General features: G+C 36.9%; 2 protein-coding genes across 3 annotated transcripts in view; one reads left to right on the top strand and one right to left on the bottom strand.

Moving 5' to 3' along the window:
• Positions 1-2323: 2323 nt before the first annotated feature.
• LOC132143507 (zinc finger protein 32-like) lies at positions 2324-16476 on the top strand. Of its 2 annotated transcripts, XM_059553786.1 has the most exons (3): positions 2324-2586; positions 6587-6696; positions 15651-16476. In XM_059553786.1, the coding sequence occupies exons 1-3, from the start codon at positions 2403-2405 to the stop codon at positions 15687-15689; spliced, it is 333 nt and encodes a 110-aa protein (XP_059409769.1). In that variant the 5' UTR covers positions 2324-2402; the 3' UTR covers positions 15690-16476. The 2 variants fall into 2 exon arrangements, with proteins under 2 accessions (XP_059409769.1, XP_059409761.1); XM_059553778.1 differs by lacking the exon at positions 15651-16476 and having other exon boundaries at positions 6587-7894.
• Positions 11443-21866, bottom strand: part of LOC132143499 (double C2-like domain-containing protein alpha) — a 27305-nt gene continuing 16881 nt past the window's right edge. Inside the window, exons 8-11 of the mRNA XM_059553766.1 lie at positions 16411-16595; positions 15573-15654; positions 14349-14445; positions 11443-12500 (exon numbers count right to left, since the gene is read on the bottom strand). Coding sequence (XP_059409749.1) covers positions 12364-12500; positions 14349-14445; positions 15573-15654; positions 16411-16595 — 501 coding nt within the window. The 3' untranslated portion in view covers positions 11443-12363. The remainder of the gene's footprint in view (positions 12501-14348; positions 14446-15572; positions 15655-16410; positions 16596-21866) is intronic.

The following is a 21866-nucleotide window of genomic DNA, read 5'->3' as shown; positions in this document are numbered from 1 at the left end:
AAATCTTGGACACCCTATCAAATGTCATTGGATAGTGCAGGAAGGAAGAGGAGGAGGATGATGAGGCGCGTCATGACAGACCTTCAAAGAATAATAAAGATACATTTTTTTTCTGTTCAGTTTTTTTTTTGTTCTTGCACTATTTGATTGTTCTTGTAAATACATAATGTACATTTCTATATTTTGGACTTTTATTTATGTTGCCTATGCAGGTTTTTTGTCTTATTTTTGTTCTTGTACTATATTTTTGTTTTGTACTATTTGATTGATCTTGAGTAAATAAATTAAGTAAATTTCTACATTTTGGACTTTTATTTATGTTGCCTAGCAGCTATGGATTTTAATTTTACTATTATAGGTGAACATATAGGTGCATATATATACGTGCATATATGTACCTATATAGGTATATGTATGTACATATATATGTGTACATATATGTGTAAATATATGTGTGCATATATGTACATATATATTCATATATGTGTAAATATATATGTGTGCATATATGTACATATATATGTACATATATATGTACATATATATGTACATATATATGTGTGTGCATATATGTACATATATGTACATAATTATAATATAGGAAAACGGCCAATTTTATATATGTCATATATTCAAAACCTATATTGAAACATATATGTTTATATAGGTTTTTTCCATGTGGGGTTGCAGCCTTATGTTAAACTGCTTGTTATTAAATTTTTTCCCACATCAATCTACACTCCATACACCATAATTACAATGCAAAAACAGAACTGTCACAGCTTTGTCAATTTATTAGAAATAAAATAAAAAACTTAAATAAGTACATTGCATAAGTATTCATACCATTAACTCAGTACTTAGCTGAAGCACCTTTACCGCCTCAAGTACTTTTGGGTATGATGCATCAAGATTGGCATCATTTGGCAATTATCTATCACATTCTTGTGTCTTCACCTCTAAAGCTCTGTCATGTTGGATGGGAGCAGATGCACATTTTCAGGTTTCTCCAGAAATATTTGATTGGGTTCAATCCCAGGCTGTGGCTGGGCCACTCAAGGACATTCACAGAGTTGTCTGTAAGCCGCTCTTGCTGTGTGCTTAGTGTCATTATCCTGTTGGAAGATGAACCTTCTGCCCAGTATGAGGTTCTAAATGCTCTGGACTGGGTTTTCTTTAAGGCTATCAATTGTGGTGCACTGAGCTTTTCTTCTACTCTGATGAGTCCCTCAGTCCCTTCTGCTGAAAAACAGCCCCACAGCATGAGGCTGCTACCAGTACACTTTACTTTTGGGCTGGTACTCTGCAGGTGACGAGCAGAACTGGTTTTCCTTCAAGCATGATGCTTGGAATTGTGGTTCATCAGACCAGAAAATTTTGTTTCTCACAGTCAGAGTTTCATTTAGGTGCTTTTTTTGCAAATGCCAAGTGTGTCTTCTTCACTGAGGAGTTTGGCCACCGCCATAAAGCCCAGATTGGCGGAGTGTTGCAGCGATGTTTGTCATTCATCTGCTTATATAATCATGGGTGACCATCAGCTTCTTGCTCATCAGTCTAACCAAGGCCCTTCTCCATCAGTTGCTCAGTTTGGCCGGGAGGCCAGCTCTAGGAAGAGTCCTGGTTGTTCCAAACATCTTCCATTATGTATAATGGAGGCTACATGATTCTGTGAACCTTTAATGCAGCAGAATGTTTTCTGAACTCTTCCCCAGATGTGTGGTTTGATGCAATCCTGTTTCCGAGCTCTACAGGCAGTTCTTTTGACCTCAGGGCTTGGTTTTTGCTCTGAAATGTATTTTCAGCTGTTAGACCTTTTATTAAGTCATGTGAGCTTTTCCAAATCATACCCATTCAGTTGAATTTGCCACAGGTTAACTTCACCTGAAGTGTAGTAACATCAACAAGCAATATGAATGCTCCTGATCTAAATTTCAACTGTCCCAGATAAGTCTTTTTTGTTAATACATTTGCAAAGATATTAAAAGACGTTTTTTTTTTTTGCTTTGCCATAGTGTATGGAGTGTAGAATGATGTGGGGGAAAAAGTAATTAAAAAAATTATACTTTTGCAAGGCACTGTATTCTCTGAATTTAAGCCAAGATTTATCATGGACTGACAGCTCATGTCAGTTTTAAATCTTGTATAAATTAAAAGGCTATTTATTGTAAGTTAAACAACACACGGGTCTATGTAATATTTGAGAAGAATGTATGAACAGTTCTTTCTGTACATTCGACTCCTATCCTTTGGTTGGCGCTGATCACTGCTGAATCGGTTTATTACTGTGGTTATTAAAGAGGGAAATATAGATGGTGACATGACCACAGGGGGCTTATGTTTACATTCTGTTGTACTGTAAGTTACACCGAGATAAAATAACAGCGAGCTAAGTTAACAGCAAAATGACCAAGCTGGAGGTCATCAACACGTTTCTGACGGAGCGCTTAAAGGCGACGCTGAACGAAATCATGGAGATGATCGGCGGGACTGTCCTGCAGTATGAGAAAGAGCTTTACAGCGTGCAGAAGGACAACGAGTATCTGAGACGGAGACTGAAGAAGATTGAGAAACTCGTCGAGTCTAACGGTAGCCTACACTGACCCTTCACAGACAATAATAACGCGTCCTGTCAGCCGTTATTAACTTTATGGGAAATTACCATTTCTGCCAAAACACCATAGTTACAACAGAATAATAATAATCAAATAAAATAATGTTACAAAGTTACAAAAATAGTTACAAAAATAATAAAATAAAAATAGAAGGAAAGAAACACAGACACCACGTCATGGTAAATGTTGGGAAGTTAGTAATATCTAGTTACTGCTATGTTTTGTGATTGTAAATGTTTAATTTACTTTCAAATAACCTATTTCATGTAGGGCAAGGGTGGGGAACGTTGATCCTGGGCCTTTGTCCATGCAGAGTTTAGCTCCAACCCTGAAAAAAAAACCTACCTGTATCCTGAAGACCTTGATTAGCTTGTTCAGGTGTGTTTGATTAGGGTTGGAGCTAAACTCTGCAGGGACACAGGCCCTCCAGGTTCAACGTTCCCCACCCCTGATGTAGGGGAACAGGAAAAATTACATATAGACGTATGTCCATAACACGTTTCAGGATTATTCTAGGTAGCTAGTATTTTCCAAGGAAGGGTAAATATTGAATATATACCAAAGTATCGCCCTAAAACTAGACAAAATAGTGTACTACAACCAAATAAAATGGCAATTTTTGGCCATGTTCTACTGTTTAAGCTACAGGAATATATACATTTTATAGGAATGTACTATAAATTGGTCTCTTAATGCTTGTATTAAAAAGCTATGTTTGAGTCTGGAATGGTATAATGTAGTTAAGTTAAGCAGGAATAAACTACATGACTTTTTAATTAGTTAACAGATTTAAACCACTAGGCATCATACACTAAATGACTGAAGATCAGACTTAAGGTGTCCGAACGTCATACACTACACAATTTTCCGTAAAATCTGACTTACAGCAACACAAATCATGGCAAAACATGTTTATTTACAAACAATCTGGATTTTATGTTTCTAAACGAAACATGGCTTGAAGACAGCTGCAATGCAACAGTCCTTAATGAAGCAGCCCCTCCTAACTTCACTTACATGAGTGTCTGCAGGACTGTTAGGAGAGGTGGGGGTGTAGCTGCTATATTTAAAGATGTCTATCAATGCAAGCAAGTGTCATTTGGTCAGTACTTGTCTTTTGAATATCTAGGGATTGTGCTGAAAGGTGCTCCACGCATTCTGTTTATTATTATTTACAGGCCTCCAAAATACTCTCCAGCCTTTGTTGAAGAGGTCACAGAAATGTTATCAATGATTTCCTCAGAGTTTGACTGTTTTGCTTTTGCAGGGGATTTTAATATTCACAATTATCTATGCAGAAAACAAAACTACAAAAGAAATGATAACGGTTCTAAACACTTTTGACTCAGCATGTGCATGGACCCACACACAAAGGTGGATACACTCTAGATCTAATCATCAGTAGGGGTCTAAACATTTCATCCATTGTTATTAAGGACATAGCACTATCTGATCACTTCTGTATTTTCTTTGATATTTTGATGTCTGTTACAACTGAATCTAGATCGGTCTCTGTCAGTAAGAGATGCATTAACGAGAACACAAGTGTACTATTTATGGAGGCTATATCTTTAACACCAAGCATTTCTGCAGACTCTGTTGATATTCTCCTTGATTCCTTTAACTCAAAAGTTAAGAATGTTATTGATGATATTGCTCCAATAATAGTCAGTAATAAAAACCAACGTACAGAAATCAGTTTGGAGAAGATCAACAGCAGTTCAGACTATGAAAAGACAATGCAGAAAAGCAGAGCGGATGTGGCGGAAGACGAAACTTGAAATTCACTATAGCATCTATAAAGACAGCCTTCATGCTTTTAATGTGAAACTAGCCACATGTAGACAGAATTTCTACTAAAACCTTATAAACAGTAACTTAAATAACACTCGTACTCTTTTTGCCACTGTTGAGAGACTGACAAACCCCCCAAGTCAGATTCCCAGTGAAATGCTATCAGACAGCAATGAGTTTGCATCCTTCTTTTCTGAGAAGATCATCAATATCAGGAAGGCGATCCTCAAGTAATGCAGAGGTCAGACAGATTAGGCCACAATATCAAAAAGATACTATGTCAATTTTTGAAGCAATTGACAGCAAAATTCTGGAAGACATAGTGCAGCACCTAAAATCGTCAACCTGCTATCTTGACACACTTCCCACATCTTTTTTCAAAAATGTAATTAACTGCTTAGAAGCAGATCTTTTAGAAGTGGTGAACGCCTCACTTCTTTCTGGGACATTTCCAAACTCCCTAAAAACTGCAGTTGTTAAGCCCCTCCTGAAAAAGAGCAATCTTGATAACACCATTTTGAGCAATTTTAGACCAATATCTAATCTTCCTTTTATAGGCAAAATTATAGAAAAGATAGTTTTTAGTCAGCTGAACAAATACTTAAACTCAAATGGATACCTGGACAATTTTTAATCTGGTTTTCGACCGCATCACAGCACAGAGACAGCACTCATTAAGATAATAAATAATATTCGCTTAAATTGTGACTCTGGCAAAATATCGGTGCTGGTATTGCTATATCTCAGTGCTGCGTTTGACACTGTCGATCATAACATACTACTAGAGAGACTGGAAAACTGGGTCGTGCTTACTGGGATGGTACTCGAATGGTTCAGGTCATACTTAGAAGGGAGAGGTTATTATGTGAGTCTAGGAGAGCATAAGTCTAAGTGGACGTCCATGACATGCGGAGTCCCACAAGGGTCAATTCTTGCACCGCTCTTGTTTAGCCTATATATGCTCCCACTAAGTCAAAGAATGAGAAATAACCAGATTGCCTATCACAGCTATGCTGATGATACCCAGATTTACCTAGCCTTATCTTCAAATGACTACAGCCCCATTGACTCCCTCTGCCAATGCATTGATGAAATTAATAGTTGGATGTGCCAGAACTGTCTTCAGTTAAACAAGGAAAAAACTGAACTCATTGCATTTGGAAACAAAGATGAAGTTTTCAAGGTGAATGCATACCTTGACTCTAGGGGTCAAACAACTAAAAATCAAGTCAGGAATCTTGGTGTGATTCTGGAGACAGACCTTAGTTTCAGTAGTCATGTCAAAGCAGTAACTAAATCAGCATACTATCATCTAAAAAACATTGCAAGAATTAGATGTTTTGTTTCAAGTCAAGACTTGGAGAAACTTGTTCATGCCTTTATCACCAGCAGGGTGGACTATTGTAATGGGCTCCTCACCGGCCTTCACAAAAAGACCATTAGACAGCTGCAGCTCATCCAGAACGCTGCTGCCAGGATTCTGACTAGAACCAGAAAATCTGAGCATATCACACCAGTCCTTAGGTCCTTACACTGGCTTCCAGTTACATTTAGGATTGATTTTAAAGTACTTTTACTCATATATAAGTCACTAAATGACCTAGGACCGAAATATATTTCAGATTTGTTCACTGAATATAAACCTAACAGAGCACTCAGATCACTAGGATCAAGTCAGTTAGAGATACCAAGGGTTCACACAAAACAAGGGGAGTCCACCTTTAGTTACTATGCTGCCCACAGTTGGAATCAGCTTCCAGAAGAGATCAGATGTGCTAAAACACTAGTCACATTTAAATCTAGACTTAAAACTTATCTGTTTAGCTGTGCATTTATTGAATGAGCACTGTGCAATGTCCTAACTGAACTATTTTTTCACTGTATTTTAATTTTATTTGATGTAAAATCATTTTCTAACTGTTTTAAATTCATTCTAAATAAGTACATTTTTTAATAATTTTAAAAGTTTTAAAATTGCTTGTTTTATTCTTGTTATTATTTTTCTTCATTATTTTTTTACTTTCTTTTATGTAAAGCACTTTGAATTACCATTGTGTACGAAATGTGCTATATAAATAAACTTGCCTTGCCTTGCCTAACCAATCTTCAGTATGAGTTAGTTTAGTTTCTTGGATACTATTTTTCCCACCTGATCTCATCACACGTTTCCTCTTTTACAGGTCCAGCTACTTCAGACCCTGCCCCATCATCTCCACCACCGCATCTAAAGTGGACTTCTAGCATTGAATCTGAAACCATGCCTACAGAGATCTATCAGAATCAGAACCAGGTACAAACCGAACAGCTCACCAGCACAAAATTAGAAGAGTCCTACAACCGTGCTCTTCTAGTGACCGATTCAGACATCGATAGAACCCATCTCCAGTTACCAAACACACTGGCTCACACAGATAAAGACTTTGAAACATCACCTTTAAACGAATTTCCTTGTGGTGTGAAAACAGAGCCTTTTAAAAGTCTCGATTCACAGTCCACCGATGCTAACACTTCCGTCTACAGTCCATTACCTCACTGCACTGCTCAGTTACCAGCTACTACCGATATTAACCACAAGTCTGATCCTAAAGTGTTCAGTATACCAAATTCCACTGATCTACAATCAGCTGAACGTATGAAGTTAAAGGATAAAACCTTGCAAGTATCCCTCAGTAAAATAAGCCAAATTGAGTTAAAGACTTCTAGTCCTGAATCAGGCATAGCTCATTACAACTACAACACCGCTCATCAAAACACAGACTCAAGATCAGTCAGGAACGACACTATTAGTGGCAGTTCTCATCTGGGTATATCTAACGTTGTAGTCAACCCCCTACGTCACACGGCGTCCAGTAGAGAGGTCAGGCAGGGTAGGGGAAGAGGACGGGGACGAGGAATAGTCAAAGGTCCTGGGACACACGCATGCCCACAGTGTGGAAAACTATTCATCCATTATTCACGGCTAAAGGTGCACATGCTCATTCACACAGGGGAGAAGCCATACGTTTGCGCGCAGTGCGGGAAATGCTTCAACAATGACGGGACTCTGAGGAACCACAGCCGCGTGCATCTGAAATTGCCTCCCTTTGACTGTCCTGTGTGTGCACGTAGCTTTAAAAATGCCCACACCTGTCTGAGTCACATGCGCGTTCATAATAGTTGAGGCGACGGTGTTTCTGCCTCAGCAGCCAAACTGAACAGATCTGAAGCTATAGGAAAGACTCATGGGAGGGTTTCCCTGGTGATCATGACTTGTGCTGTGCTGGATGATAGAGACATCTAATATTTGCCACGCTGAGAGACCCCCGTGGGCAGGAATGAGAGACGCTGAACAATTGAACAAGTCACATGATGATCTTCATGTCCAGAGAAAACCTTTTGAGGATAGTGTTTGATGGTGTTGTTGAAATTGATTTCATGTTGCTGTCATGTCAGTATTGCCAGCTGTTTTCTGTTGCTTTTAATATGCTAAATTAAATCGTTTGAGTAGAGATTTGATAGTGTTCACTCTTTTGGGTTTCTCTGTTATCAGCAGATGATGGTCTGAAACGTTGTGCAAAAGCATCATGTTTGAATGAAAGTCCAACCTTCTTAAAACGTTAACTCTGGTTCAGCTGAGAATGAAATTTTGTCATCATTTGCTCCAAAGCTGAATGATGCTCATTGTTCTGTGAATTATCTATTTTGAAGTATTTTGGTAATCATACATTTTCTTTTCCCATTGACTTCAAGTGTATTTTTCTTTTTAAAAGATCTCACCTCGATCCATCTGTTCTTAGTAACTACCGGCCAATTTCTGAACACCAATTTATTTCTAAGGTTTTTGAGAAAGCAGTGCTTTCACAGTTACTTCTTACTTGGATGGTTTTAATATTTGGATAAGTTCCAATCTGGTTTTAGAGCACTTCACAGTACAGAGTCATCCTTGCTTAAACTTATGAATGATCTTTTGTTGTCCATTGATTCAGGGTCATATGCCATTTTGAAACTGTTAGATTTGAGTGCACCCTTTGACACTCTTGACCATGACATCCTCTTGAATCGTCTACAATATGCAGTAGGGGTTCAAGGCATGGCATTACAGTGGTTCACCTCTTATTTAAAGGGTAGGACATTTCCACTATATATTGGGTCGTTCACCTCGCCTTCTGCACCCGTCCCTTATGGTGTTCCTCAGGGTTCTATTCTTGGCCCTTTATTGTTCTCAATCTACATGCTTGCCCTAGGCTCCATTCTACAGAAATATAGTATTAACTATCATTGCTACGCCGATTACCTACAACTTTACCTTCCTATCAAACTCGAAAATGACTCCTCTTTACAACCTCTTTTCTCATGTTTTGACGAAGTGAGAACTTGGATGGCTAACAATTTCTTGCAACTAAACACTTACAAAACGGAGGTGCTTCTGTTAGGCCCTGCTGCACTCAATACTACTCTTACAAGTAGGTTAGGCTCCCTTAGTGATAACTTACAACCCCATGTAAAAAATCTAGGGGTCCATTTCGATCCATTACTATAATTTGATAAGCATGTCAACACAGTTGTAAAGAGTAGCTTCTTCCACCCTCAGATCTGTTGCGAAAATAAAAAAAATTCTCTCTCGAAAAGATCTTGAAATTGTCATCCACGCACTAATCTCTTCAAGGCTAGACTATTGTAACTCTCTGTATGTTGGCCTTCCTCAAAGCACTCTATCTCAGCTTCAGACGGTTCAAAATGCGGCAGCCAGATTGTTGACAGGAACAAAAAAAGAGGGAGCATACTGTTCTTGCTTCATTGCACTGGCTCCCTCTCAAATTCAGAGTTGATTTTAAGGTCCTTTTTTTTGTATATAAGGCACTGCATAAGTCAGTCCCGGATTAAATCTGTGACCTTATCCACCCATACACAACCTTTAGGTCATTAAGATCTTGTAACCTGCTTCTTTTATCTGTCCCTCATTCTCGTTATATATCAAAAGGTGACAGAGCTTTCGCTGTGTCTGCCCCTAAACTCTGGAACAGTTTACCCTTTACTATCAGGGCCTCTCCATCGCTCTTCATCGTGTTTTTATATCAAACTTAAAGACTCATTTTTACATTCTTGCATTTGCGTAATGCTGTGTATGGAACTTTTGATGTGTTTTTTATATACATATTTTTATTTTATTTTATATTTTATCTCTTTCCCCTTTACTTTTTGATCTCTGTTGATTTTTAGGTAACCTTTTATTGTAAAGCACTTTGGATCAACAATGGCTGTGTTACTGTTGTGCTCTAAATAAATTGACTTGACTTCTTCAGAGCAACATCCTTTACATTCCACAGAAGAAAGTAATTCATACGTTTGAAAATAATTTTTTATTTATAAATTATAAATATTTTTTTATTTATATATGGTTTAATTATATATGGTTGTCTGTCATTTAAATTATTTGAACAAGTGGATCAGAATCTTTAGGTTCACTTGGACATTTCAGGCAGTTAATTAATTTGAAATCTAAAGTTGTATAGGAAAGAAAACGTTTCCACTAAATTCCAGTAGGTGGCGATGTTGAGATGTCATTTTTAGAATGAGACAAACCATTTCAAATTTAGTGTAGCTACTTTCTAACTATATTTATGTGGCGACATATGTTCACCCTTGGAGGCTTTTTTTTCATGTTTTCATCTAGTAGATGATAAGTGGATAGAGTTTTACAGAGTTTTCAGACTATTTTATAGAGTTTTCTATTACAAAAGTGTTAAGGCAGTGTTTTTTTTTTTTACTCAAACTTTTTTACTCCAAGACCCCCCCCCCCCCCCATGTCTAAACAGTTTATGGAAAACACTGGTTGTGTACCACTGCTTTAATGGTTTGTTTTAAATAGAATTTCTCTTTATCATTCACCTACCCAGATTTTGTTTCCGAACCTGTATGACTGAATTTCGTCTGTGGCCAGATCAGGTCAGTGATCAGTGAATACTTTCAATTTTGGACTGTTCTTTACCCAAAGCAATTATATGGCACTAAAAGGCTTGCAATATAGCAAATGAGATGTATAGGTAGGATACTTTTATTGTATTTGTTTGAGTTTTTTGGAGCCTGACATCCCCTGATCCCCATCCACTCTCTCTGTATGGATAAGAGCAGCTTCAACATTCTGCTAAATATCTCGACATAAAAAAAGAACATTAATACAGGTTTGGAATGACATGTGGGTGGGTAAATGATTAAGGGATGCTTTAATGTGAATAAAAAAGTTACAATCAGTATGACTTAATCTTAATTTATCAGTTAAAGTACCTAATAATAGTTTTTAATGCCCTGTGTTTCTTAACAAGGAGGGCAGGGCCCACTAGAGGGCCTCAGGAAACATTTAATGGGGCCCCAAATGACTTAAAATTATGTAATACAGGCCAAATCAAGCATCAAAATAAGCCAAGCAGCTAAAAATCAAGATATTTCTTAATTTCATTCACCCCACAACATTAAAACTCAATGGGCATTTTTATAATAAATACATTAAGACTTTTATATAATAACTTTTTTAGTTTTGCCAAGATCTAGAAATGCTTTATCAATTATGTGAGTACATGGTATAATCAAACACACCTAATCAAACTCATCTCCAAGACTTGAAATGGTTGTGTCAGACAAGGGAGGCATCCAAAATGTTTGCTGCTGGGGATTCGTCCAGACAGGGCCAGGCTGCCTGATGATGCCCCGGTCCAGATACAGTGACACTGACACTTTTACCTCACTGTGATCTGTTGTTAAATGGCCATCTAATTACCATTTACTCATTGAACACATAATCAACCAGATGCATCTCGAAGAACCACAGAATCAGTGCAGTGGTTTTTCACAGTAGGAAAGGCTGATATTATCTTGGTTTAGAATCCCATTTAGAGAGTATCTTATTGCTTATTGGTGTTAAGATTCAGATGAAGTGTGCTTATATGTTGGTGGTGTGCCATGAGGATATTATGTTCTGCATGCTGGAGCGATTGCGAATTCTTAAGAGGTTTCTAAGCTTGCTTCGAGAAGATGCAGGGAAATGATGCACATCTTAAAGAGCAATGCAATTCAAATGTATTTCCAATTTGTACATAAGCACTTATAGTAGTGTAAACCACAAACCCTCAAAAATACAGCACTTTTTTTTTGGTACAAAACAACCAGATGACACACACGCGGATGCATGCAGACGCACTCCAGATAGTCTTAGTATACGGCACATATAAACATTTGATTCCAAAAATATATCAAGTTATTAACCTACGCAATATCAAATTGTAGCATGTCCGTAAAACCCCCTTTTAAAGAAAAGTAACAACTGGAAATTATAAACTGCCAAATTTGAGACCTTGGAAAACACAGTTGGTGCAAAGTAAAAAAAAAAATGTAAACACTGCATCATGCTACAAAATGGAAAGTCTATTTGTTAGCAGTACACAGAAACCTGCTTCTGATGAAGCTGTATTTGCTTCAAATATGATTGACAACATTTGAGAGGACAAGCCCTTAAGGACCTTCCCATGTTGTCATGGCCGTACCATGTGTTTATCACTTTGATGCATTAATGGCAGGCAGTTTTCATGCACCCCCGTATATTGTTAAAGATGCGCTGTCTGCAAGCATTACGAAAGCACTGAACATTAAAATACATTGTAACCAAAAAAGAGAATTGTGCTACACAAGATTTCATTAGAGTAAAATACACTTCAACGTTACAAAATGTGTAGAAAACGTGCAGCAATGAGCGTGTGAGAGAGAATTGGGTGAAAGGGGCGGGGACTCGCTTTGAGTGACATCAAGTCAGAAGAGGACTGGTGGCCCATCCTCCACTCTCCTTTTAAACATCACAAAGTGTGTAATTTACTTCCAACATCTTGGCCCCTACTTAGCTTATATAATTATCTCCATGTCCACCTCATATCAATCGAATCCATTAACCTATCATGACTGATTTCCTCGTTCCTGGCAGGAGTCTTCCTCAATCATGGCAGGTGGTCTGAGGCAGCTCATTGGCCAGAATGTGCCAGCGCTCCACCCTTTGACCCTTGTTCCTCAAGCAGTCCATCCAGTGGCGAAGAGCATCTCCTTGGACCTGACAGCTCAGACACACGCCACCTGCCATTCAAGAGTATAGGAGTTGTGTAAATACATAAGTCTTAATATCAAGGATGGATGAATGTTTTCAGAATGAAAAAGTACTGCGTCTACTGCTGGTATATACTGAATACTGCCTCCCTCGTGTGTGAAACAGAACATTATGCAGTCATTAACATATCAAACAGTTGTGCATGTTTAAATCAGCAAATGTATGCAGTAATCATCTTGAAAATATTGCATGTCATATGGGATGCACGTCTTATCAGGAATATAGCAGCTGATAATAGAGATTTTCTTTTGAATATAATATAGATTTTTTAAATAGAAGTCATCTTATTTTTTTTATATTTAATGTTACATGCTCATTCTCTCTATATTTACATTTAGATAACCTTTGATGTCATGTTTAATCTTACAAAATAAAAAACAATATTTACTATCACAATCTCAGTGATCGTTAAATTTCACACTGTAGATTATAATGTTTATAGTAGTATAAAATTTATTCGTTTTCCATTAGCATAAAAGTCTAAATTCTTAACATTAAAATAAATAGAATTGCATTATTAATGGAGATTTTTTTTGCATTGTTGCGTCCCTGCTGATATATGTTTCTTTGTAAAAATGGCTTTAATGTTGGCTTAAAAATGTATTTTATCAAATTATAAGTCAAGAACAAATGTTAAAAGTGACAAACAATTTATTTCTGCTCTATTCATTACATCGAGTGTATTGCATTCTGGGATATAGTATTTCACACAGAGTGCTCTCTTTAATAATGCATATTTTAGCAACTGCAGTAAGTCATCTGGGTATTCCCTTCATATAGAAAATTGGCCTGCTGTGCACAGTATATAGACTATACTTCAGAAATAGTATGATATGATAGCATAGATGGACAGTAAGTGAAGATTTTTTGTACACTTAAGTATATTTTTCAAGTATCATTTACTTTACTGTAGTATTTTTATTTTGGGAAACTTTTAGCCTACTTTTACTTCACTACATTCCAAATCATTTAGTAAAAACATGTTACGAGACGTGATAGCAGTGTCCGATTCATGAACGAGTTGATTCTTTACAATGAAGTCTGTTAATATTTGCTAAAACACATTTTGTAGTTCCTTAGTTCTACTAGTATATTTGGTTACTTTCACTTAATTATCAGTCATTTGTAATAGTAGTTCTTAGTGACTTAGTGATTTTTATCAGGATAGAGTATATAAAATTGTAAAATAAATAAAAGCATTCATCAATCAGTATTTTTTTTTATTATATATATATATTATGCTCATTTACATAAAAAATCAAGTACTTGTACTTTTACCCAAGTAAAACTGATATGAAGTACTTAATTTTACTGCAGTAATATTTCAGGGTAGCCTATTTGTACTTTTACTTTAAAGTACTTTATTTGGATATTACTTTGTCCACCTCTGTATGATGCTATCACAAACACAGTCCATATTTTATTCTCCAAAGCACATATAATAAAGATAATACGTTTATTTTAGCTAGGTAATTTTTCGTTTTTTTCGAAGTTGAACATGACTGTGCATTCTAAAAATGCAGCACTCTTGCAAGACAGTAAAAGAGACACAATGGTCAAACACGTCTGTCTCACGTCTGTTAATGTGACACTGAGGTTAGGAGAATGATGTCTCAAGGTGTGTTATTTTAACTTGAGTGGCGCAATATGGTGAAAATATGGTGCAATGCTCGTAGATGATTGTCTAGTCCCTTACAAAGATAAACATGGAAATGCAGGAAGTGCAGTGAACGCAACAAAAATGTTCTTCGTGAATTCCCCAATAGTGGGTTGCAAAAAAAAGCTCATTATAACAGATTATAACTGCATGCTCTCACCTATGAAATCGTTAGATCTTCCCAGATCATAGTCCCATACTGTGACCTCCAGTGTCTTATGGACCAGTTCGGATAGAGAGATCTCATAGAAGAACTCCTGTGGGTGGTAAAATATGATGTGGATTATCGCAGCATTTCAACAGTTTCATTAATTTTCAGTAGTAATAATATGAAGGACGATGCCTCCAGTGCTCATTTGATCAACCCTTTGGCCAAAGCCCAAAATGTTATTTATTCCCTGTCACTTTTGATTTCCCCTCATTCATTTCAAAGGACATTTTTAAACACCGAAAGATCTTAATATGCATCATCCTGACAGCTCCGAAGCTACCTGGGGAATGATCAAAATACTAAACCCCATGAAACGTTTCTTCAAAAACAAATTTCCAGAAACAATTGACATTTTAGTAGTTCAGTCAACAGATGTTGTCGTCTGCGGTTTCACACATACTGACTGAAGCCTGGCATGTGCTTGAATAAAGGGAAATACATTTAAGCAATAGAAAGCCAATACATTTTAAATGGAGGCAGCTTTCTGGGGTATCCGAGTTAAATCATGCTGGGATCGCAGGGATCAAACCACTGGACCTTCCTCTTCTGACCTCTAACCATCCCTCTCCCCTGACCCAAAGACAGCCCCAAATGTTCACACAGTTCATAAAAAGAAATTGAAGCATTTTCTAAATATAATACGTTGAGGAGCGCTGTTGCTCCTGCCTCTTATTCCTCTCAGGAATTCTCAGCAGCCTCATAACGGTTTTGATATGATATGATAGCAGGGTTTTGCTGAGCGGGGCTCCTGTGGAGCAGGGGGCAGACCTGCTTTCAAGCAGACTGGAGTGAGCAGCCTTCAGTCGGATCCAAGGAGTAATTATATGGCCAATCTGGGTGTGTATTACTTCTGAGTGAATGGAAATAAAACACTTAGCCTTACTGGTGATCGCATGCCGCCCACATGACAGAGAGAGCGTGAGACAGACGGGAAGGAGGACAAGGACAAAAAGAGAAACGGAGGACATGACTGAAATGAGAAACGTACAACATGGTGATGAAAGACAAACGTGCGTTTAGGTGGAGGTCTTCTGGGAATGTGAAGTGAGCAAGGACGCAGCGCAAACAGATATTGGACCAGACAGCTCATTAACACTCAAAACGCTCGTGAGGCGCACATATAATGAAATGAGCGTGCCGCACTCTCCGCCAGTTTGTCAAACACATCCATACCTCATTGAATTCTGGGTTAAGGGTCTTTTTAATCACAGCCGTTTTGTGTTTGGATTTCTTCTTCACATCTGGCTTCAGGTATCTGGAAAGAGAACGGCAGATGGAAGAACAAAGTGAGGGCCAGCAGGACAGTGGGAGAGCAGGAGATTAAAACAAGTGGCAGCGCCGTCGCAAGCATACGAAACGGACTGCGGACACATTCATACCAAGCTGTTTGCTTTTCGGCTTTTGCGGTGACACCCCACCAGCTTCCATAAAAATTTTATTTGCTTTATGCACTGCTGTTAACTCTCAGCCACCCTCCCCCAAGACACACAGTTAGAATATGGCTTTGATCCTGAGGAAAAGAGAGAATGTGTATGTGTGTGTGTTTTGTGAAAGGAAAGGAAGAGAGAGAGAGAGAGAGAGAGAGAGAGAGTGACTGGAAGGGATGGGAGCGTGGGTGGGAGTCCTGTCTGTTCTTATGCCATTTTGCCTGGGGAGGAAGAACTGTTTGGGAGTGTTTATTTTAATACATGATGTGAGAAGAATACTGAGAGATTAGAGGGGGGCACAAGAGCGTGAGAAGCAGAGACACATCAGAGGAAAGACGTAGGACATACAGAGATTTTTTTTAGCCTTATAATAGGCTGCTATCCATTTCTTTTTCTCTCTCGTTTTACAATTTCTCCTACTGGCTCTCCACCTTTGAGAACTGTTTATGTCACCTCCCTTCCAAACCGGAGTTCTTTTTCCTTTGCCCTTTTTATTTTTGGGCTTTTTTCCCCCACCTGAATCCCTAGCAAATGTCTTTTCGCTGCATGTCTGTGCTTTCTCAGTGTTGGAGCTGATATCTCACATTTTCACATAGGGATCTGAGAAGCCGTTGACATCCATGGCTGCCAGATGGGCACAGCGTAGCACTCCGACGTACAGGCCCCCTCGCCGGCCTTCTGCTTCGCCCTCTGCAGGTGGGGGAAGGAACTGCAGCGAGAGCAACAGGCGGCCCCTCTCTTCCAAACTGGTCAACTGTTCGTTCTCCCACTGTAAGAGAGCAAATGAACGTTATGTTCATAAAATGTAACTAGATTAGGCATTTCCTGAAAGAAATACCAGGGGTTGCATGGAATAATGTTGAGGTTTTAGGTAGGCTTAAATGATGCGCATATGAAATTCCAAATCACGCATTGTTTACACTCGGTTACACAAGAATCAACACAGTCACTGTGGTAGAAAGAAAGCTATATATGGATACACACATAGATGGAAGACGAGCCCAAACAGAATTTTGTATGCATATAGTTGTAACAAAGTAGACTCAGCACATTTCAGATTTCACATTTCAGTAATGCAAAAATTCTGTTATGGAGGAAAAAAAAACCACTTGGTTAAATTTTAACATTATATCAATGGAAGATTTTCAAATTTTCAAACTAGACTTGCTGCGTCTCACTATGCTCACTAGAATATCAGTATATCATATACAAATTTGGACAGTAGAAATGGCATTGATCTACTTGGTTTTACATTTACATTTATCCATTTAGCAGACGCTTTTATCTAAAGTGACTTACAGTGCATTGAGGCTATATATATATATATATATATATATATATATATATATATATATATGTACAGTACAGACCAAAAGTTTGGAAACATAACTATTTTTAATGTTTTTGAAAGAAGTTTCTTCTGCTCATCAAGTCAGCATTTATTTGATCAAAAATACAGAAAAAACTGTAATATTGTGAAATATTATTACAACTTAAAATAATAGTTTTCTATTCGAATATACTTTAAAAAAATAATTTATTCCTGTGATGCAAAGCTGAATTTTCAGCATCATTACTCCAGCCTTCAGTGTCACATGTAACATCCAGTCGATCACATGATCATTTAGAAATCATTCTAATATTCTGATTTATTATGAGTGTTGGAAACAGTTCTGCTGTCTAATATATTTGATGAATAAAAGGTTAAAAAGAACTGCATTTATTAAAAAAAAATAATATATATTCTAATAATATATATTCTTTACTATCACTTTTTATCAATTTAACACATCCTTGCTGAATAAAAGTATTGATTTTATTTAAAAAAAGAAAGAAAAAAATTACTGACCCCAAATTACTGACCAGTAGTGTATATTGTTATTACAAAATATTTATATTTTAAAAACACAGCTTCTTTTTTTTTTTTTTTACTTTTTACTTTTTATTCATCAAAGTATCCTAAAAAAGTATCACATGTTCTGAAAAAATATTAAGCAGCAGAACTGTTTCCAACTTTGATAATGAATCATCATATTAGAATGATTTCTAAAGGATCATGTGATAATGATCCTAAAAATTCAGCTTTGCATCACAGAAATAAATGATAATTTAAAGTATAATAAATTTAAAAACAATTATTTTAAGTTGTAATAATATATCACAATATTACATTTTTTTTCTGTATTTTTGATCAAATAAATGCAGGCTTGATGAGCAGAAGAAACTTCTTTCAAAAACAGACGCTTAGCAGACGCTTTTATCCAAAGCGACTTACAGTGCATTCAGGCTATCAATTTTTACATATCATGTTTTCCCGGGAAATCGAACCCACAACCTTGAGCTTGAAAGCGCAATGCTCTACCAATTGAGCTACAGGAACACTATATACAGGAATATATACATATATATATATATATATATATATATATATATATATATATATATATATATATATATAAAATATAAATATAAATATAATATATATATATATATATATATATATATATAAAAAAATATATAATTTTTTTGCAGTATATATCTACTAAACATTGGGGCATGTTTACATGGTTTCAAATGATATTTATGGCAAACTTGCAAATATGCTTTTGGTATGAAAATTTAGATTTCAATTTTGATTGCTATATGGGATTACTGGGACAGACTGCCTGGGGTATAGTCCACTTACCACTGGACTAGGGAGCCTTCATGTTCATGCTAAATTAAGTTTAACACTTAAGGTCAGAGGTTTAGAACAAACCCAACCAGGAATATGACTACAGTGCTGTCTTGCAAGCATTGTAATAAATGGTTTATATTAAAAGTGACTGTAGGAGACTCTTTAAACGGAATACAACTCAACCAATGACAAGGACTCCCTCAGGGTAAAATCTGATAATGTTCACATGTAGATAATTATAAACAGTTGGTTATGCATGTAATGATGTTAGTGTAATGTGACATCTTTGCAGTAGGCTCATTCTTAAATGATGGCAATCTGTAGTTTTTTTTTCATTCACACCCTGTGCAAGATTTCAGTAAAAAACTAATGTTGATTCTAACATGAGAGAAGGTTTGATCTAGTCTTAAAATGGAAAATCCTTATTTAAACTCTTGTAGTCTTCTGCAAATGCTCTATGATGAGATGTGTGATTCAGACTCATCTTCTACCACACACAGAGACAGTCATTTATCATTCTCTCTTCCTGGTCTGTTTAGGCTTAGCTCAGCTTCAGTGGCTTTCAAGGGGGAAAGCGGGAAGATCTAAGCACAGCCTCTTCAGGATTTTGTGAGATATGGACTTAATGAGACATGATTGTCTGATTTGGTTGCAACACTTACACACACACACACACACACCACACATTAGTAAGGCTTGAGAAACACTTATTTGAATGCACATTAATAATGCATGCAGAGAATGCTCAAGTGTGACTCTGAATATTCAGTGCTTACACCGCGAGAGCAATATTTACATGAAACATTCGATAATCCATCTGTACGGATTACACATGTTCATTTTTATTAGTTGTCTCGGCTAGGAGACATAAAAGAGTGTAATGGGGAAGAGAAAAGCTTAGACATGCAGAGATTGAGAGGAAGCACAATAAAGAGCATAGCAACGTGTCATTTCCGTTATAAACTACAGTTTCATGTCTGCAAGTCCAAAAATATTAGATAAAATATTAAACTATTTTTTAAGATGTTAATCATTTTAGTACCTTTTAGTATCTTCACATAATATCACAATCAAGTGAACACACTGTTCAATTTAAATGAATTCACTTTGATTTGAACAGATGCTGCTATTTTTGCCAGGTCCCTGTGCGGTCGCACTAATGAAAAACTGGCAGTTTATTAAGATATTCTTTCTTTTTTAAGTGTTTCTTCATTTTTCTCTCTATAATTAAAATAATTTTAAGAAACATGCTTGATTTTCTTGTATCCTCAGTTTAACTTACTTTTCTGTTAGTCTTATCTCTTAGTCCTTACAAACGCCATATCCTGAAAGTGAAATCATTTTTTGGGAATACGCCATATCATCCCCCAGAATGTGACATCATTTTTGGTGGAAAACAACAGCACAAACTAAAAAGAACTAACCTCTTATTTATTTCCATCCTGTCCATACTTGCTGTTGTGCAAGTAATTATACATGTTAAGGGAGTTTACTATTAGACCCTTTCACTCAGATACTTCTTTAAATATAGACATATACTGTACATTTTATTAAAGTTACAGAGCTCTAACAGTACTGCATATAGGAATATATTTAATCTAATGGGATATCACATTCAACATTATTGGAAATGATTTCTCAGGCATTTATGAGGAAAGTGTAATACCTTTGCATATGAAAATACACATAGAGAGCAGTAAGCTCTATATCTGTCTTTCATACTCTCTTCCTGCCTTAAGCCATCTCTCTCTCTCTCTCTCTCTCTCTCTCTCTCTGTGTGTGTGTCTCTCCTCAGCAACCAGCAAAAGGACAGGATCAATAGGGTAATCATCACAGTGTCTCTCTCCCTGTTTGTTCTTATAAAAAGAGCCTTGTTATTTCTAGTTCTTTACCTTGCACTTTGAAATTCATCTTAAAGCCCATCTACCACATTGTTTGTATGTGTGTGAAAGTGTGTGTCTTTGTGCCGGGGTTGCGGGTGAGTTTGCCCATTAGTGAGACCCATGCCAAGCCAAACCTGTTTGCTGGCAAGTGCGATGTTTCATTAATGTAATTGTGTGGAGACAGATACAGATAGTGTGTGTGTGTGTGTGTGTGTGTGTGTGTGAGCGAGACAGAGCTGGACTGAGTGAAAGTTGCATTGCCAGACCTTCATTAATTTAACAGTGAGGAGACACACACAGATAGTGGGCAGACAGAGGGGCAACCCCTGCGTTATAAACAGACAACTCATAATGCAAACAACGAGGAGAGCAGCCCAGCTGTCTAATGCTCAGGAGACAGACAAAATAGCTGCACATATAATTCCCTGCTGCATGAGGTCAACTACACTAAGAACCGCCACTTACGGTCCGCTGCAATTGTTGTGGTTTCCCACTCGTGTATTTGTACGTTTGCAGGAAGGCACATGAATATGCAATAGATAAAAATGCATACTTCAGGGGAAAATAATGGATTTCCTTTCCACTATTTGCATAAATATGAAATGTTAGGTATGATAAAGGTGTTTCAGGGCGTAGGTTTGATTTTGACATTGTTGGAGACATAAAAGCAGCCCCCACCCATTTTTGCTTTTACAGTTGACTTCTGACCACAATTTCAGGTCATGTAACGTGTTTATTTATGGTAGCCAATACACTCTTAATAATAACTTTTTATGCCAGTATGTTACATAATTACAGTTTTGATTATGTAAAGTTACTATTTAGTTTTATACACTTCATGATAGAATATCTAAACATACATTCATAATTAAAAAAATATGTTTTTAGGCTGCGACATCAAGGTTTTTAATATTAACTTCAGTCAATCAATTCAAATAATTAGAGAGTAACTAATGACAACAAAGAGGCAGTTTAACAGAGACCGATTAATAGTGCTCAATAACGGGGCTTCTTAATTGCACAGACCTCACTTTATTGTAATATCATAAATTAATTGGACCAATCATTATTCTGATAGAAAGCATGCCTCGGGTCTCTAACTGTAGTAATGCACATCTAAACGGCACACTCTTATTTCAGTGTTGCCTTCAGCACCAGTTAGCTTTGGACATTTAGGTTTACAATGTATGTTTTAAACACTTATGTTGTCAAGTAATTTGCAACAACCACTTGTTTTTGCCATCTAAGATTGATCATACTTAAAAATATAATTAATTTTTCAATCATATAAAAAATAATTAATTTCTCAGATGTGTTCACTGATAATCTTTTTCCTACTTTCAACGACCTTATATCCAAATATAATTGACATGCTACAGACTGACTCGGGTATTTCCAGCTTCGTCATTTTCTAAGAACTTTCCCCCAATTGCCAGGAAAATCCCTGCGTGAGAGTTTACCTTATCTCTTCTATCTGCCT

Source organism: Carassius carassius, chromosome 1, assembly GCF_963082965.1.
Source record: "Carassius carassius chromosome 1, fCarCar2.1, whole genome shotgun sequence".
Classification (NCBI taxonomy): domain Eukaryota; kingdom Metazoa; phylum Chordata; class Actinopteri; order Cypriniformes; family Cyprinidae; genus Carassius; species Carassius carassius.
Note: the sequence above shows the minus strand (reverse complement) of the source record. Positions and strands in the feature narration are given on the sequence as shown.